The sequence below is a fragment of the Caloenas nicobarica genome, chromosome 5 (assembly GCF_036013445.1).
Source record: "Caloenas nicobarica isolate bCalNic1 chromosome 5, bCalNic1.hap1, whole genome shotgun sequence".
Taxonomy (NCBI): domain Eukaryota; kingdom Metazoa; phylum Chordata; class Aves; order Columbiformes; family Columbidae; genus Caloenas; species Caloenas nicobarica.
In genome coordinates, this window is record NC_088249.1 from 34,154,233 (window position 1) to 34,171,820 (window position 17,588).

A 17,588-nucleotide genomic window follows, 5' to 3' on the forward strand; every position below is an offset into this window, starting at 1 on the left:
TTCCACTGATTTGAAGTTCAAAATTTTAAGTTCTTTCTATATTCCTTCGCCCATCAAAAGTGGATGTCAACACTTCTATTCTCCTTTAGTTTGTTAAATAAGCATAATATATAGCCATACATATATATATATATCTATATCTCCATATTTCACTGACACATCAAAAATGAAAAACATGCACTGCCACTAAGGATTTGCTAGTATTTAAATTGCATAGTGGTTATTTTCCTAAAAGAAGTTTCAAATGAAGCAAAATCAGGGGAATACAAATTCACTAGCTACTAACTATCAATAGCAGCAGGATTAAGGTCAGACATGATGCCTTAAAAACGAAAGTGAAATCCTTTTGTTACCTTAAGGTACTGTTGTCACTGTTAACCTGTAAAAATAGGGTCCTTTTATCGAACTGTAAAGCAAACTTTGCTCTCTTTGAGCTACTGATCACATACAACCTTTATGCAATTAAAGGTCCACTAACACCTAAGTGAAGATGTTTAAATGGATCTTAGAAATTTAATACATTTTTCACTAAATAGGAAAAGAATATGTACTTAAATTGCCTAGATTGCTCTGGAAATCTTGACATGTGGTTACTTAAAAGTGTTGCTTTAAAAAAATACATATAAAGAACTACATATAAATGTTTACTAAAGGTGCTCTTTAATAAGATTACTGTGTTTTCTTCAGTAAGCTCATAGCCATACTATTTGAGTAGCTAATATTCATTACTAAATTTATCCTTACCATTACTTTTGTGAGACAAGCTTCTCATTCTTCACACACAAGAAAATGAAACATATCAGAAATGATTTGCACAAAGGCCAACGGTTGCCATCAGAACGCAAGGCCCTTGATTTTAGAGTTTTAAGTCCTCTTCACAAATACAAATCTTAACTACAAGCCAGTCTTTCCCTTTGAAGCAATGCACACCCTACTGTCGTCATGATGCTACTGTCATCTCCACTTCATCAAAAAGATAAAGAGCACCAACAAATACTTTGTTTAAAACAGCAAGGTGAGATAGCTATACATTAAACGTCTTCCTTATATATGAAGAATGGAAGCATCTTTAATGAAGTAATTATTTCAAACTGTTCTACACTGCAGGATTACCCAGTCCAAGTGGAGGGAACAAGTCTTCCTCCTTTTGGCAATGGAATTCGGCTTGTCTATAGTCCAAGCAGATTCTGTACATCTTTAATTTCTGTTCTGAGGCATCAGCTGCTTCACCTTACTGTCTGCCTTATGTTATCTTAAGTAGTCTCACCAAAAGGCAGCTACGTTTTTTGGGAAAACGGGCATGTCAGACCTAACACAGAAGAAAGACTACTAAAAATTTGGAAGAAAGGACAAGGAACTAAAACTGAACTGCAGGAAACATTTACTTTCTGGAAAAAAAAAAAAAAAGACAACCTTGCATTACACCAGTAACTGCAATAGGAAAGCTATCAAGTAAGCTTTGCCTAGTGGCATTTATGTCAGCCCAAGACCATGTTACAACTTAAGTGACAAAGGCACCCTGGCTAGAACCTCTTTTCACACTTGACATACAGATTCCAGCTCTAAATTAAAAACCAACCAACCAAACAAGTCGGTACCATTGTAACTAGCATTTGTTCAGCAGCAGATCAATACACTTCTACAAATGACTTTATCACAAATAGGTCTGAAAAGGAGAGGAATAATGTACACGAGGGAATGAACATTAAGTAACACCACTTTTGGGGTTGGACTGTTCAGAGAACAGGTTTCTGGGGGTAAGGCAGAGTTTTCTGTTGAGAAAGGCAGGGGCATGGTACAGCTCATCTGATGCTGATAAGCAAAGAAATTGCCTGGATCTTGCTGTATCAGTTCTAAGAAAAAGAGAAGTATTGAATATCCCATATACTCCTTCCAAAGCTTTACTAGGATCCTTGCAATTCCTGTAATTTTTTTTACTCTGAACTCTTAACAAATATTTTCATCTTTTCATTGCCCGAATTCTCCAATCCCCCTTAAAGACAGATCAAGACCATCAACAGAATGAAAGTAGAAATATTGCTGTTCTTACCTCCGTAGCAAGGAAAAGTGCATCAGTATGATTAATTACTGAACAAACTGTGATTAAAACAAGTTAATGCAATTTGTCATTTCAATTACTGCTAAACAGAAGGAACTCATGGCTTGTACTTTCCAGGACAGTGTAGCAACAAAGCTGATTGCTCCATCTTCAAAGAACTGCTCCTGTTTCCTATGAATTTTCCAGTAAGATGCTGCTGGTTTTTTTTACACAGGCAGCATGACACTCATTTCAGTAAATTCTTCCAGCAAGAATATCCAAATACTCTCTTGTCTCTCTTGGATATATTTTACTTAATATACAGAACAAAAAGACCATTTAAGCAAAACAAAAACAAGACCAAAAATGTGTAGCTTACTTTACAAAGACTGAAATCTTTCATTGTCCAAAAAACATTGGTTTATTTCTTCTCCAACATCGTAAAAGTTGACTTAATCCTACGAATGAGTACTTACTCTTTTTCAGCTTTTATGTTTCACAGTATACTTCCAAGTATGTATTCTAAGACAATTGTAGCCCTTCAGGTGTTTGACAGAACAAATAAATGCATTAGAATTTATTTTGCTTTAGGTATACTTTAGATGAATGTTACATACCATTTTTGGAATCAGATATACATTACCCACACTGCATGGATTCTGTTACCTAAGATATTAGCAATTGTAAAAATGGAAAGAACAGTATTTATGCTAAAAATGTATATATATATTTATGGACAGTTGCTAATGGTGTTTTGCAGGTATTGTTGTAATTTTAATTTGCAAATGTTCATCTAGAGGAAAACAATTTTTTCAACTTTTCTCTGAAGTTACTGGGTAGCTTGAAAAGATATTGTGGTCCAGAACCCAGGCACATTCAAAGGAGAAAGTTTTGCCAGTGACTTAGCATACCCAGAGATAGCCATATACTTTGGAATAAAATTTATTACTAGACTTTTAGGTTTTTTCTTTCATTTAAAAAATATTGTTCTGTATTTGGCCTCAAATCGTACCACTGATAAGATGAATGCACAGCACACGGAAAACACTAAGAACCAAAAATGTTGCAGAAGTGATATGTGTGATTTAGAAAGGAAAGATCCAAGATAAAAGTTCACTGTGTTACACAGATACCTTGGATTCATCATTAACCTGCCAGAGCTGAAAAGACTTTCTGAGGCGGAATGCTTTGCTTTTTTTCCCCTTAGAGAGTTTTTAGCAGAAAGTAGGTCAGAAAAAACTGGGCAATAAAAAGTGGAAGGTCCTTGAACTAAAGTGTACAGGCAGCAAAAAATGTAAAATAACATTATATGTAACACATATGACAAACTGATACAGCAAGTTACTTACTCAGTAAACCCACGACTCCATTTTGAAAGGGGAATTTGTTCATTTCAGAACTCAACAGCAAGTATAAAACATTAAAGCCATCTTAAGACTGAACTCCACTTGTATTATCTTTGAATTTTTTTAATATATTGTCTTATGATTAAGACATTTGTTACTGTTTAACACATCATATAATTTATAATAATTCTCTACAGAACAATATAGTTAATTCAGTATCATCAATAACTTTATACAGATACAGTATCGAAGCCATGTCCTCTTTTGCTTACTGTCAAGTACAAGACAGCTTATACAGACTAAAAAAGCTACACATCACAGCTGTAGCGTATGGTATTTTGTGCCTGATTAAAGTTTACAGTAGTGGCTTTTTGATCTTTCAGGACAAATAAACATGACACTACATAACAAACAGTTGTGCAAACTCAGGCTTAGGAGGAGGACTTAACTACCTCCTTTTTCCAGAACTACTTTTCCCTGCTTTACTGCTGCTACTACCAGACTTGCTGGAAGATTTTGAAGAGAAAAGTCTTGTCATGAATTCAGAGACATCTGGCAGCTCATGGTTGGAATTCAGCATGTTCATTGACTGTTCCATTTCCTGCATGCAAAGATTAGATAACATTAATAGCTCGTAACAATTCTGGCTGTTTCTAAGGCATCAGTTGGAAGACGTGTCAGGAAGATGTCAAATTTTCCCAAATATCGTTTTACTATTTGTAGTCCCTCCAGGGTACATATTGCTACATATTTTTATGCAACCACAGCCAAATGCCCAGCTACACACACAAACATAAAACCGCAAAACTAAAAGCACTGGTGTATGGAAAAAGAGAACCATGTCTTAAGCAGTCTTACAGGGCAACCACCTGATTAAAAAAAAATTAAAAATTCTAATTAAAAAATGCCATTACTTATTTCCAGCATTATTTTCCTCAATTTTTAAGTTTAAGCTTTTATTTCAATTTTAAGGTCTGTGTTCTCACAGATTTCACATACTTTTGCGTTTTCAAATTAGAATTACTTATGCTAAATTCAACAATTTTTTGAAGCTGTTGGAAGGGATTAAATATTTTGATTGCCATACTTTGTAACATCAAGCTATTAGTGTACAGCAGCCAAGTTTGGTTTCATGAAAGGAAGGATTTTAATAAGAGACCATATTTCCAGCTACTTAATGTAACTTCAGAGTTTAGCACAGTGGCTCTATGAGACGATTTAGTACAGTTTAAAAAAACCACAACCAAACCCTGAAGTACTTTTAATGCATACAACAGCTGAACTGCATATCCACAATGTGATAATGCTTATAGTAATTGCCAATTTAATGTGGGATTGTCACCTTGCTCTTCTAGTTACCATTGAGAATGATACTGTTTCAAGCATTTTCAAGGCACAAACGAAGCAAAAGCCGTTATGGTGGCCTTTGTTATACCTGCATCTATACTACATCTGTACTTAATGCCTCTACAAGCACAGTTATTAAGTGATTAACTTTCTATATAAACTAGTACTGTGCTGATTCCATGAAGAAAAAACAAGCTAACTTGAAAAATGTAATACAAGCTCCATACTCTCCACAAACTAAGTGAAGCTGGATGCATACTTAAGAATTTAGTACATGGTCATCTAGAGAATGCCATTATAATCTGATCTTAAAAACTGCCTTCCCTATTCTTCAAAGATAATTTAAATTACAAGCAAAATTCCTTCAACTTAAAATTTCTCCTTACCAAGTCATATCAGTCAGATAATAAGAACTAAATCAAAAGTACTGATGGTTTACCATCAGAACAGCCTGTCTGCGAGCAGTGTCAGATCAGTGAAAAATAAGTGATTTTTTAAAAATTCAGCTTCCAAAGAACACGTTTGTTTGAAGAATATGCTACAGATATCTAGCATATCTTCGTATCCTATTTTTAATCAAAATTAAAGCCAAAAGAGCATTACATAGCTCTGATATGCTTTTTATAGGTATTACTTTAACAATAACAAAAAAGACTCAGACACCTATAAAGTACTACTGAAGACAGTGGTCATTTAGAGGAAAAGGAGTCTAAATTAACCAAACCCTCAAAAAGCAGCCACCCAAGACAGAAAAGCTACACTTTTAAAAACAAGAAAAGATTCAGCAAACACCTTGAATCTCCATTTTGTCCTAGCCTTCTGCTATTCGGCATTTTGCATGATTAAAGGACAATAAATCAGATAATTTAATGATGACATTAAGACTCCATATCATAGAGACTATTGTGACACCTGGATTTAACAATCTTGTAAACTACGTGGCTTATGTTAATAGATAAGAAATCCCCACATCATACTGTTCTCAACACACCTGACACTCATTAAATGATCTCTAAAAATGAAATGCTAGATTTGAACATACTGCAGAAATACATCGAAAATTCATAGAAAAAATAGCCTTTGAGAAACTATATTTATTGCTCTAATTCTGGAAAACACCATTCATACTGTAATACTTTCAAAACTACGCCAAACAATTTAATTCTGTGTTATGCTGTTTAACAGCAAATTCATGAGTTGGAAATGTTAGAATTCATTGTTAGAACAGCAACACTATATTAACTGAATAAATTATGCCCATTAAGACTTCATTAAAAGTCCAGGTTTGTTTTTATTACTTTTCTGTACCTTAAAATCTCATTATCTTTGTTCTCTGTGTCTGCATCAATTGAACGTACTTACCCGTCTCATATCAGGGTCACTGGTGTTGACAACTTTAGGCAAAAGCACAAATATCAGTAATGGAAGAACCATCATCATCACCTACAGAGAAAATAGCAAATATTTCTTCAGCTTATTTGTTGCGTCAGACTCTTTCACACATATTGACATAAAACTTTTAGCTAAAGAGCGAAATTCTAGAACTACTACATTCTGAGTCAGTAACCCAGTAACAGTAATCCACTTGTCACGAAAGAGACCACATAAAGAAGTATTATGGTTTAAACAACAGATTTCAAAGTTGAACCATTAAAGTAAATGCTTGCTCTCTCTTTCAACTGATAAAATTACAATCTTGCAACATGTTGATCTCTACACTACTAGAACACCACCATGTTGTCAAAGGAACCAAACTATGGGCAATTTTCAGAGGACATACATTAACAAAGTTGGTGTATAGGGGAGGAAAAACTTCCTACCCTGTTTCCCTGAAAATAAGACACGGTCTTATATTAATTTTTGCTCCAAAAGATTTTACTTTTTTACATGTGTAGCTGCCTGGACACTATTTAAGTTGACTTTTTTAATGAACTGTAACTACGGCTTATTTTTGGAGTATGGCTTATATTTCGAGCATCCTGAAAAATCATGCTGGGGCCTATTTTTGAGGTAGGACTTATTTTCAGGGAAACAGGGTTTTTGTAAACAAGTGACAAACAAAGAAAAAAATCGATCCTCTCACAAGGGCAAAGTGTGCACATCTTTCCTCCATTATTTTATTCTTGGTATTCTGAAGAACAGCTATATTTGGACCCTTAGCATACTTTCAACCTTTCTGTGTTGCTTGCACATACCATAGGGTTCATGAGGAAATCTGTCCATCCCCAAGATTCCCTCTTTATAAAGTATGACGGAGGTCCAGAAGACTTCATCTGAAGTGGGTATGGCAGCCTGACAACTTCAGAGGTTTTGATGTAATTCACGTATCTTGCTCTAATGAGCAAAATGTAAATAATTAAAAATATAGACAATCTTTCACAAAAAATAAACACTATTTAATAATATTCCAAATAAAGTTTTAATAATAGACTACAAACAAAACTATCTGCTAGGCAGCATCGGCTACGCTTCAGTCTTCAGAGCTAACTTGTCTTAGCGGCATACTTTATGGAATCAAATATACTTTACCTTTTTTCCAGGCTAGCTATTACACACGCTGAAAAACTTGATATGGAAAACAGACATGCAGATCAGAAATATCAGCACTATTTGCTCAAATGTGACTTCTGCAAAACATTTTTTCATACCTTGGTAAGGAGGAAGAAAAGCTACAATGTTTAAAGAGAATGTACAGCTTTGAACAGCATAGTATAGCTTAAACTGAGTTTGATCAGGGCAACAATTATTTATATATGAAATTAATACTACCTTTTCCCTAAGTGCATTAATTTGCATTTATCAATACCTAATCTCAGACTTTATTACTTTATAAGGTCTTTCCACAGTTCTTCACTAGTATTCTTCACTTGGGCCTTGTATTTAGATAGTTACTTGGTTGTCACTCTTCACTCATTTTTCATGATTTATGAATATTTACCTGCCTTGTGCAACTCCAGGGTGACTTCTGCCTATTACAAGAGAAATTTATTCCTTCTGAATTTTTCACCCAATGTTCATCCACAGAATGCCTTTCCCTCTTACCTTATGACTACGTATTTTCTCCAAACACTTTTGAGATTTCATGTAGATCTTATCTGTTATCCATATACTGCTTCCTCTTTCTAAGAATTCCAGGGGTTTTTTTAAGGCAGAACTTTCCTTAGAAAAGCCCAGTTGACATTTCCTCATGCATCGCATTTTTTCATTCTCCCAACTCTAATTCCTCATTACAATTTCAAACTATTTGACTGGTAGATATGTCAAGCCTAATGGTACTTTGCTCTGCAGACACATCCTAACAATTTACTTCATGTCAAATTTGTCACCTCTAGTCCTCAGATACCGAAACAGTACTAAGTGAGACTTTATACCCACTACTGCGTCTATTTCACCGAGTTTCTTCCATATTTCTTACTTATTAATTGTTGTCAATGAGATACTGCCTAACAAAGTACAAAAATAAATATTTCATAAAGCCTGGAAAAAAAAAATCTAAGCAGAAACAAGTTGTGCTATTATTATTATTATAAACAGATTGTTTGCACTGTTTTCAGTTTGAGATTTCAATGTTTAACCTCCCCTAAAAACACTGTTGTAGCGTATATACCGATTTTTGTACTCCTAAAATGTAACAGCATCTTTTATAAGATACTGTAAAAAACAAACTTGAAGCTAAGATACTACATATGTGCCTGTACAAAGACAAATGAACTACAAACATGTTCATTTAAATGAAAATCACCTTATTAGATAGGATAGCCATTTTTCTGTATTACTTACTGAAGAGTTTGCAGTTACAGATGTACAGTTATAGTTGTTAGGGATAACGAATCTGGACATAACATAAAAAAAAGCTAATGATGCTATGGGAATACTGCAGGCTGGCAACTACTACCATTTGCCAGTAACTGTAAGGAGCATCTTACAGAGGTATAGCAGAAGTATTTTAGAATTAGAATTTAATTGTGCCAAGTCTTGACAGAACATTTACCACAAGAGAAAGGAATCAGAATCACAGAATGTTAGGGATTGGAAGGGACCTCAAAAGATCATCTAGTCCAATCCCCCTGTCGGAGCAGGAACACCTAGATGAGGTTACACAGGAAGGCGTCCAGGCGGGTTTTGAATGTCTCCAGAGGAGATGACTCCACAACCTCCCTGGGCAGCCTGTTCCAGTGTTATGTTACCCTCACTGAGAAGAAATTTCTTCTCAAATTTAAGTGGAACCTCTTGTGTTCCAGTTTGAACCCATTACCCCTTGTCCCATCATTGGTTGTCACCAAGAAGAGCCTGACTCCATCCTCGTGACACTCACCCTTTATATATTTATAAACATTAATGAGGTCTCCCCTCAGTCTCCTCTCCTCCAAACTAAAGAGACCCAGCTCCCTCAGCCTTTCCTCAAAAGGGAGATGCTCCACTCCCTTCATCATCTTTGTTGCCCTACGCTGGACTCTCTCCAGCAGTTCCCTGTCCTTCTTGAACTGAGGGGCCCAGAACTGGACACAATATTCCAGATGCAGTCTCACCAGGGGTGAGTAGAGTAGAGGGGAGCAAGAACCTCTCTCGACTTGCTAACCACCCCCTTCTAATACACCCCAGGATGCCATTGGCCTTCTTGGCCACAAGGGCACAGTGCTGGCTCATGGTCATCCTGCTGTCCACCAGGACCCCCAGGTCCCTTTCCCCTACACTGCTCTCTAACAGGTCATTCCCCAACCTATACTGGAACCTGGGTTTGTTCCTGCCCAGATGCAAGACTCTGCACTTTCCCTTGTTATATTTCATTAAATTTTTCCCTGCCCAACTCTCCAGCCTGTCCAGATCTCGCTGGATGGCAGCACAGCCTTCTGGTGTGTCAGCCACCCCTCCCAGTTTGGTGTCATCAGCAGATTTGCTGACAGTGCACTCTAGTCCCTCATCCAAGTTGTTGATGAATATATTGAACAATACTGGCCCCAGTACTGACCCTTGAGGCACTCCACTAGATACAGGCCTCAACGATGATGTCGAAAAAGGGAAGAAGGAAAAAAAGGTATTGGCAAAAGATAAAACAATTAACTGATTTATGTCTAGATTTTGTTTCAGGGTGGCTGCATAAGAAAATAACAAAAGTAAACAAATGGAAGGATTCTTGTTATCCATTTCCTCTTACTTAAGGCCATAAATACAAAACAAAGAAAGAAATCAGGCTTTGGATTTTAAGAAATGTGCTCTTAGAAGTGATGTTAAAAGCAGCTGAAACATATGGCCTGAAATGCAACATCAGATCTGCAATACTGTTTACATTACTTCATATACTGTGCTGTCAGGCGTACTTAATAGATCAACACAGAGGCAAATCAAGAAAGGCTCACCTCATTTTGCCTTTTGAAGTGATGTCAACTCGCACGGGCTCAAATTTATGAGCAGGGGATATAACTTCTACTACATAAGATCCTGAAGGTACATCATGAACCACAAAACTTCCATCTGTCCTGAAAAAAAAATGTAAGTTCCACTACATTTCGATATGTTCCAGTACACAAGAGAGAGTGCTTTATTTTTTAAAGAAACTGTAACAGTGTAGTTTTCTATTATAAATCTTAATATAATGACAATGACCAACAGGAAAATTAAAATCGCTCTGCACTCAAAGTATCAAACCCCTTAAGGTCACCAACACGTGTCAGAACAGTAGCAGAAATTACCAGTTATGTTAAAGACTTTCTCGTGCCCTCAAACTATTGTGTTGCTGGAGGAATAATTTAATAGCCTAAGAAAGATGTGAAATTGTCAAATTTCATGTTTTCAAATGATGGAGGATTTGACATACACCTTCCTTCTTCCTTCCAAAATACATACAATGAAGTTTACTTTGTTTCAGTACTTCTGCTGGAAGCAAAAAAAAAATTTTAAAAAAACCTGACATCTTACATAGCGTGGGTAGATATTAGAGATTACTTGCAATGCACAAAAATTGTGGTTTGTGTCTTTATTGCAAAATAGAGGATTTTACTTTTAATTGCTCCCTTTAGGACCAGCCCACGCTGGAAGGCTCTATCAAAACAATAAGGAAACTAAAGGAGTTCTGAACATACATATAGAAGGGATTTTTAGACAGACTAGTTTTACTTCAAAATATGAAACTTCGACATTTCATGAAAATATTAGTAAAAGGATACTTGAATGCTTCAGCACCAGTTGCCATTAAAATAAAGTACAGAAGCTTGTAGTTTTCCTCCTACATGCTTCCAGAAGTTTCCAGGAAGAAAAACTTAATTTTAAAAAGGTAGAGAACACTTACCATAAAAGATATCTCTCCTAAAAATTAAGATTCAAAGTTAAGACAAAAAGAAAATGTTGTTCAAAGGGAGAAAAAAGTAATAAAACCTGATATATTAGAAACTTATATCAGGAAAATGAATAAATGAGCCCTGTTAAAAGTAAACTCTCAAAAAGACTTTTGTCCTTATGTCCTTCACACAATTTCTCTCTCTCAAAGATGCACATCACCCAAGGGCCTCCTCGCCACAAGGACAGAAGCATAGAAATAATAGTGCATAGGTGGGTTTCACTAATACTTTATGTGATGATTTGAACCCCTAAGAATGCTTACACTATCTTATATTGCAACTGTTATGTTTCCTTAAGAATTTCTTTCTATTTTTTCATTCTTTAGAGTATTATTTTGATAAAATTATAGTTTTTTTCTAAAGATTTATTTATATGACAAAGCAAATTTTCACTTAATAAACTGGTATCCAATACTGCCTCTTAAAAAAAAAAAAAAATCATTTTTGTTATGGTAGCGAAACTAATCAGATTTATAAAAATGCTTGTACTAGAGAATGACTCCTGAAATACTCAGAAAAGCAACTTTGCTATGTCAAATAATTATTTTCTTCTTTTCTATAGCTGGAATGACATCCATGTAATATATAATCAAAACCTGCCCGAGAGATAGTGACAAAAGACGGTGACAAATATATCCTCTGATATACCAAATACATTTAAATCTGTCACTGAAAGCGAAGGATCTTTCTACTGAGCCTGAAATACCAGTTATTTAAGAAAACCATTATTTCTTCTAACACAGTTTTTACTAAAGTATACTGCCATGCAGTACTGTGCTTATTATAATTGACAAAAAAAATCCCAACATTAAAGCATTTTTGCTAAAATGTACCATGCTTATGGTAGCGCAACTTCTACCAGTGTTTACAAAATTGAATAACTTATATAACATTGCTTGGCTTTAAGTTATATCCATACAATTTGATATACCTATAAACAGACATATCAAATTAATGTAATCAATAGAGCTTGAGATCTGGGTTACGCTGGCATAAATATCGTGCGCTCTTAGCTAACACTATTTCCTCATATTTCAGACAACTGGAGTTCCAAGAAAGCATTTGGACACTTCCCAATTCCATGATATTTATCAAATCAGTTCCTAAATATGTCAGGCCCCCACAACTTGGTTGTACTGGCTTATCAGGTACTACGCTGACAATATTCTGCAAGTTTTGCACAGTAAAATCTGTTGTGCTAATCTACTGACAGTTCCCAGAGTCAAACTAAAGTTCAGCTTTTACTGAAGAGGGAATAATCAAAAACTACAAGTATTTATGAGATGATGTATCTTAAATCCACACAAACTTTCTCATTTTTAATACACAATTTAAAAAGCAATGTATTATACTGTATTAAAATAGTTAAGAGGAATTTAGAATTAGTTTCTACTCTTGAAATGATGAGATTGGTTCAGCTCTTAATTCTGAGGACATTTTCTGTGTCTCAATATCTCTAGATCGTCTGCTGATCTGAATATACCCACTACCACCTGAGACTGAAAAAACTGAATAAGGTGCGATTCTTTACAGCTTCCAAATGCTTTTGCATAATCTTGTGTGAAGGAATAAAGTCATATCCCTTGAAGTGGCTTCCACTGGTACTGCGAAAAAGTTTTTCATGAATACTGTGATAGATAACTATAGATACCACCATAACTTTCTGCCACAAATAAACATTTCTCCAGAATGAGTAAATTCTTAACTGAACGGAGGGTTTCAAAAAAGAAGTGACAGAATTTACGCCCACAAAAGCTGAGACCAAACACTGCACTCCAGAACTTAATGTAAACGTGGTTTTTTTTTTTAAAAATTATCTTTTTAATTGAAACAACGAAGGGGTTTTTTTGATAACTAAAAGGCCAGCAGCCTTAGTCATCAATGCGGTCCCGTCTGCAGGAGGCTGAGAACACGCACAGGTTCCCACTGCAGGCCTGGCCGTTGCTAAGGCCCCACAGAGCAAGGTGCGAGTGTCCCGGCAAGGCCGCCGCGGGCCGCCAGCCGCCCACCCGCGCTGCGCGCTGCTGACGGGGCACGGCCGCCGAGGCGCGGGAGCCGCTCGCGCCGCCACCGCCGGCCGCCATCTTAGGCCGCGGCAGGACGGCCGAGCCGCTCAGCGGCGCGGAGGCTGCGCGCGTCTCCGAGCGGACCCGCCGCACAGGGCGGCACCGGCCCCAGCCCGCCCAGGGACGCTGAGCGCCCCGCCGGGCCCGAGCCCCCCGCCCCGCCCGCCGCTCACTTCAGGAAGCCGACGTGCTCCTCCCCGTCCACCAGCACCCGGGCCCCCGCGATCCAGTCCTGCGGCTTCACCCCGGGCACCACGGCCCGGCCCTCGATCTTAAAGCGCTCCCCAAGGCCCCCGCCGCCCGGCGGCTCCGCTGTCCCGGCAGCCTCCGAGCCGCAGGCGACATGGGGCAGCGGCGCCGCCAGCAGCCAGAGCAGCACCAGCCCCGCGGCACCGCTCCGCGCCGCCATGTCCTCCACCGCGCGGGGCAGGGGCCGCAGACCTATCGCGCCTGCGCACCAGGCGGGCGGAAATAGCGCGGCCGCCGCGCCGTCGGGTGACGTACGGAGCACTGGCGAATAGGAGCGCGGGAGCTGGGCGCCATGACGGGTAGCGAGGCGGAAGTGCTGCGGCGGGTGTCTCGGGGGAGGCGCCGCCGCAGGGCCCGAGCGGCAGGGCCGGTGCCGGCCGGACAGACGGAGCTTCCCTTGGGGAGCGGGACCCGAACGGGTCCGCCCGCCCTGCTGCCCGCGTCCACGTGAGACCGCGCGGGCTGCGGGGAAGCCCCCACCTCGGGCAGAGCACCGGCAAGGCCGCGGGACACCGCCCCGCCCCGGGGGCCGTGCAGGTGCTCCCGGGCTGGCTGTTGATGGGCGGCATTCGGACCTTGCACCTGGGGCTCTTGGGCCCCAAAAGCAGCACGGTTGCTAAAAATGTTTCGAGCGGCTCGCTTCGTCTTTGCGGCACGGGGATCTTGCAACCCGGATAACCTGTCCCCGTACACAGCTCTTCAACAGTTTGCTTGTTTCGCGATGAGAAATGGAGCGGGTGATGAAAGGACGGGTGGGGGTCCTTTGTTTTTCAGTTTGTGAGTAAGAGCAAAAATATTGTGCTACTGAAGATGTGGAAGGGCACAAATGCCAACCTGAAAAACATAAACGTGTAAGAAGTAAATGAATCTTCCTTGGTAACAGATGGATCCATTTAGAATTAAGACATTTTAGTATGAAGTTAAATCCTAATAGTTATCATGCAAAGAAGAATAAGCTTTCTCTAGGAAAAAAGTTACAAAAAAGCTTACAAAAAAAAAATTAAGATTAGTTATAAACTCAAGGCTTGAAGTATCTTAACCAATGGTTTATAGGGCTGCAGTTTATTTCTGATGAATAACTAGAGCTTGTTGACAGTACAATAGTATGAAAAGCTGTTACTTACTGGGCAGCCACAGCGTTATAGGAGAAACCAAGAGGCTGTAATAGCTCCCCTACCCCTATTTTCCCCTGATGCTGGACATCCTGTTACGTCATATGTATTCATTGTCACGTTGTGGCTACACTTGCTTCCTTTTTACCTCTTATGTTGGAGTTAATTACTGACTGTGTTGAAAACATTCAATTATTAAGCATGATTACGTTAGAGATGATGAACGTGATCATCACCTGATACTCAATAAAAAACATTGTAAAGTGTATGTCATCCCATGTCTACTTTGGAGACAACCAGGAAGACATAATCGATGAGGTTCTTCTGTCACATAAACTCACAAAAGCAAGAAACTCCAGCAGTTTCAAGTGTGGAAATCTAAGATTGCTAGAACTGACGAGTGGTAGAAAGTAGCTTCTCTGAACTGAATAACTTTGAGCATCACTTTTTTTCAATTTTTGTTAGTGAAGCAGGTACTTACCAATAGAATCACTAAATAGCAGGATTTTTGTTAAAGCCAGAGACACAACGCTGTTATCAGTGTAAGACCACAGAAAGACATTGTCTTCACAGTGACATTTCATGTTACTAATTTTCATACGCAGTTAGTGTAAAAATCCCCTATTTTCTAAATATCCTTAAGGAACTGTATTAGGGTACTGTCAAGACCACATAAAATGACCATGCTCTCCAGTTTTAAGGACTTCCTCAACCAAAGAATTTATTTTTATAACCTAGCTAATACAGTTACTTGATTTAAAGTCTTGTGAACCCAAAGAAAATAAATCTCATTTGTTCTTTCACACTCTAATCCAAGAAGCTTCTCTCTCTCTCTATCATCCTGCTTGCAAACAGACATGTTACTTAAACGGCCTCCTGGCTAGAATCCCATCCTCATGTAGAAACCCTGGCTGTGGGTGCAGCTTTCATTTCAGAAGCACGTCTTTATTTTTATATATGTGAAGTGTCTAATACCTGTATTGGCATGCAAAAATTTTCATGTTGCCTAAACAGTCCCTTCCTCTCTCACTGTGTAACTTCTTTACATATTAATAGCTCTACTTCATACAAACAGAGAAATCGGTAACCATATTTTTAAGTGTACACAACTGAGAAAATAATTTGGTTGATTACTGTCTTTTCGATTAGGACTAGCTATAACAGCATCTCATTTGAGTGGATTGCACAATGCTATTTGTGAGTTTTGATACCATGCGGTGGGTGTCCAAAAACAAAAGCAGTATGAACGGAATCAAAGAAACAAAAATGGCCAGGTATAAATTTGTCAAAATATAACCAAATAAAACCAATGACTCATTTTCTTAGTACATCATCTGGGAGATACTACCTGGGGTTTTTTCTTGTATTGGTTTGTTTGGTTTGGTTTTATTTATTTATTTATTTATTTTGTTTGTTTGTTTCTGGAAGGACTTCCCCTATGAGCAAAGTTGTGTCTGCAGGTTGATGTCAACTGAATCCCTGATCAGAAACACAGACAAAACTGCCAAGCAACGGTTTCAGTTGAGCTGAAACAACCAAACAATTCCATCAACCTCCTGAAAGTGCAATCAAGGATGACCTCCACATTTTATAGCTTTCTCTTCATCGATGGATTCACTCCCGGAGTAACAAATATGTAGAAACTGGCAAGTTTCTGGGAAGTTCTACCCTCCTCACAAGCAAATTTCCAGTTTTGTCTGAGTTACTTCAACTCGCTGTCGCTAATGCTACAGAACTGTCAGGCAGGTGGATGAGAGCTGACAGTCCCTAATGGGTTGAACAAAGAGGAGGTCTAGACTAACATAATGCCATCACACTGATAACACTGAAATCTGTATCTCCAGATTCTTGGCACTTTTGGTATCATGTACAAACTGAAAAAGCAGAGGAGATGCATTAAATCCCTCTGAGCTCTCCAAACACAGCACCAAAATCCATGAGCATTGTAGCTGTTTACAGAGAATCATGTAGTCTGGGATACTGGTGGATACTTTTAAGTAACGATAGAGGGGTTTTTTTCTCTCCTCGGGGTAAAACGAGTTTACAAAAATGTAGCAGAATTTATTTTTGTGCTGAATACTTTTCACAGTCTGAATGCTAGCAAAACTTGCTACATATATTTTTTGCATATAGTTTACCACTAGTAAAGCATTTTTGTGAACTTTAATTCACCTTTGAACATCTCAGTGTAATTGCTCTGAAAACTTCTCTTTCTATAAAGCATTTTGGCTAGTATTTAAATATTTTGCTTCTGAAAATGTAGGTGATGCTATCATTGATATTGGTTTACTGTAATACGCTGGACACACACTGGACCACAAGCAGCAGAGCAGTCTGGTTTGTGCGTGATTCAGGCAGCGCTATGCAGAGGTTTTCAGCAGACAAGCAGGGAGCAGCTTCACCTGTCTGCCTCACATCTACCGTAGCCTTTGCCTCAGCCCCACCGTGTAACTGTACAGATAACAAACACGCAGTGTGAGCAATGCTGGTTCACAAATGTCAGCGGAAACAAAGACCCTACATGCTTTTTTTTTTTTAAAGAAGCTAATTAGAGGTGAGAAGAAATAAAAAATGTCCATCCAAGCAAGAAGATCTATGAGAATACACAAACTGAAGGTAGATGGAAGAATTCAGCATAAAGGTACCACGAAAGGCCACAACCAATAAACTCATTGACTGAGCTGTCTCACAAGGAGCTTTACTATGATTAAACAGAGAATTAACAAAAATCATGCAGCATATTTATTTCAGCACTGATTTTTTTTTAATTTATTGTAGTGTGGCGTTATTATGCCACCTACCGGCAATTTACAGTACTACACCATAAAAGTTTACTTGGTTAAACACACGGACAGAACACGTCAGGATTACAGCTGGATTCAGTGACAGTCTTTGCGCTATCCTGAGTATAACATGCCCTGAGAGGGTCTTACTTCTGACTCAGGGAAGAAAGGTACGCCGGCTGCCACCTTGACTTGCTCCAGAATACCAGCCTGCTTCAAAAATCTTGCCCGTTAGTGCTCTGGATGTTTTCCTACACTCCACCTCTGACAGACTAGGTTGTAGCATGGAAGGTCGTGGGCTCTTCTCCTAAG

General features: G+C 38.5%; 1 protein-coding gene across 1 annotated transcript; it reads right to left on the reverse strand.

Moving 5' to 3' along the window:
- Window positions 1-1,402: 1,402 nt before the first annotated feature.
- Window positions 1,403-13,559, reverse strand: EMC7 (ER membrane protein complex subunit 7). The gene is made up of 5 exons (XM_065636004.1): window positions 13,306-13,559; window positions 10,089-10,208; window positions 6,927-7,065; window positions 6,094-6,174; window positions 1,403-3,985 (listed from the first exon to the last, which is right to left on the reverse strand). The coding sequence occupies exons 1-5, from the start codon at window positions 13,539-13,541 to the stop codon at window positions 3,833-3,835; spliced, it is 729 nt and encodes a 242-aa protein (XP_065492076.1). The 5' UTR covers window positions 13,542-13,559; the 3' UTR covers window positions 1,403-3,832.
- Window positions 13,560-17,588: the final 4,029 nt, after the last annotated feature.

Excerpts from the sequence above, each read along its gene's own strand:
- EMC7 (XM_065636004.1), bottom strand. The coding sequence starts at position 13,541 with ATGGCGGCGCGGAGCGGTGCCGCGGGGCTGGTGCTGCTCTGGCTGCTG. Across the intron at positions 10,209-13,305 it reads GAGCACGTCGGCTTCCTGAA|GACAGATGGAAGTTTTGTGG; the intron begins GTGAGCGGCGGG and ends TTTTTTTTTCAG. Across the intron at positions 3,986-6,093 it reads GTGACCCTGATATGAGACGG|GAAATGGAACAGTCAATGAA; the intron begins GTAAGTACGTTC and ends CTTTGCATGCAG.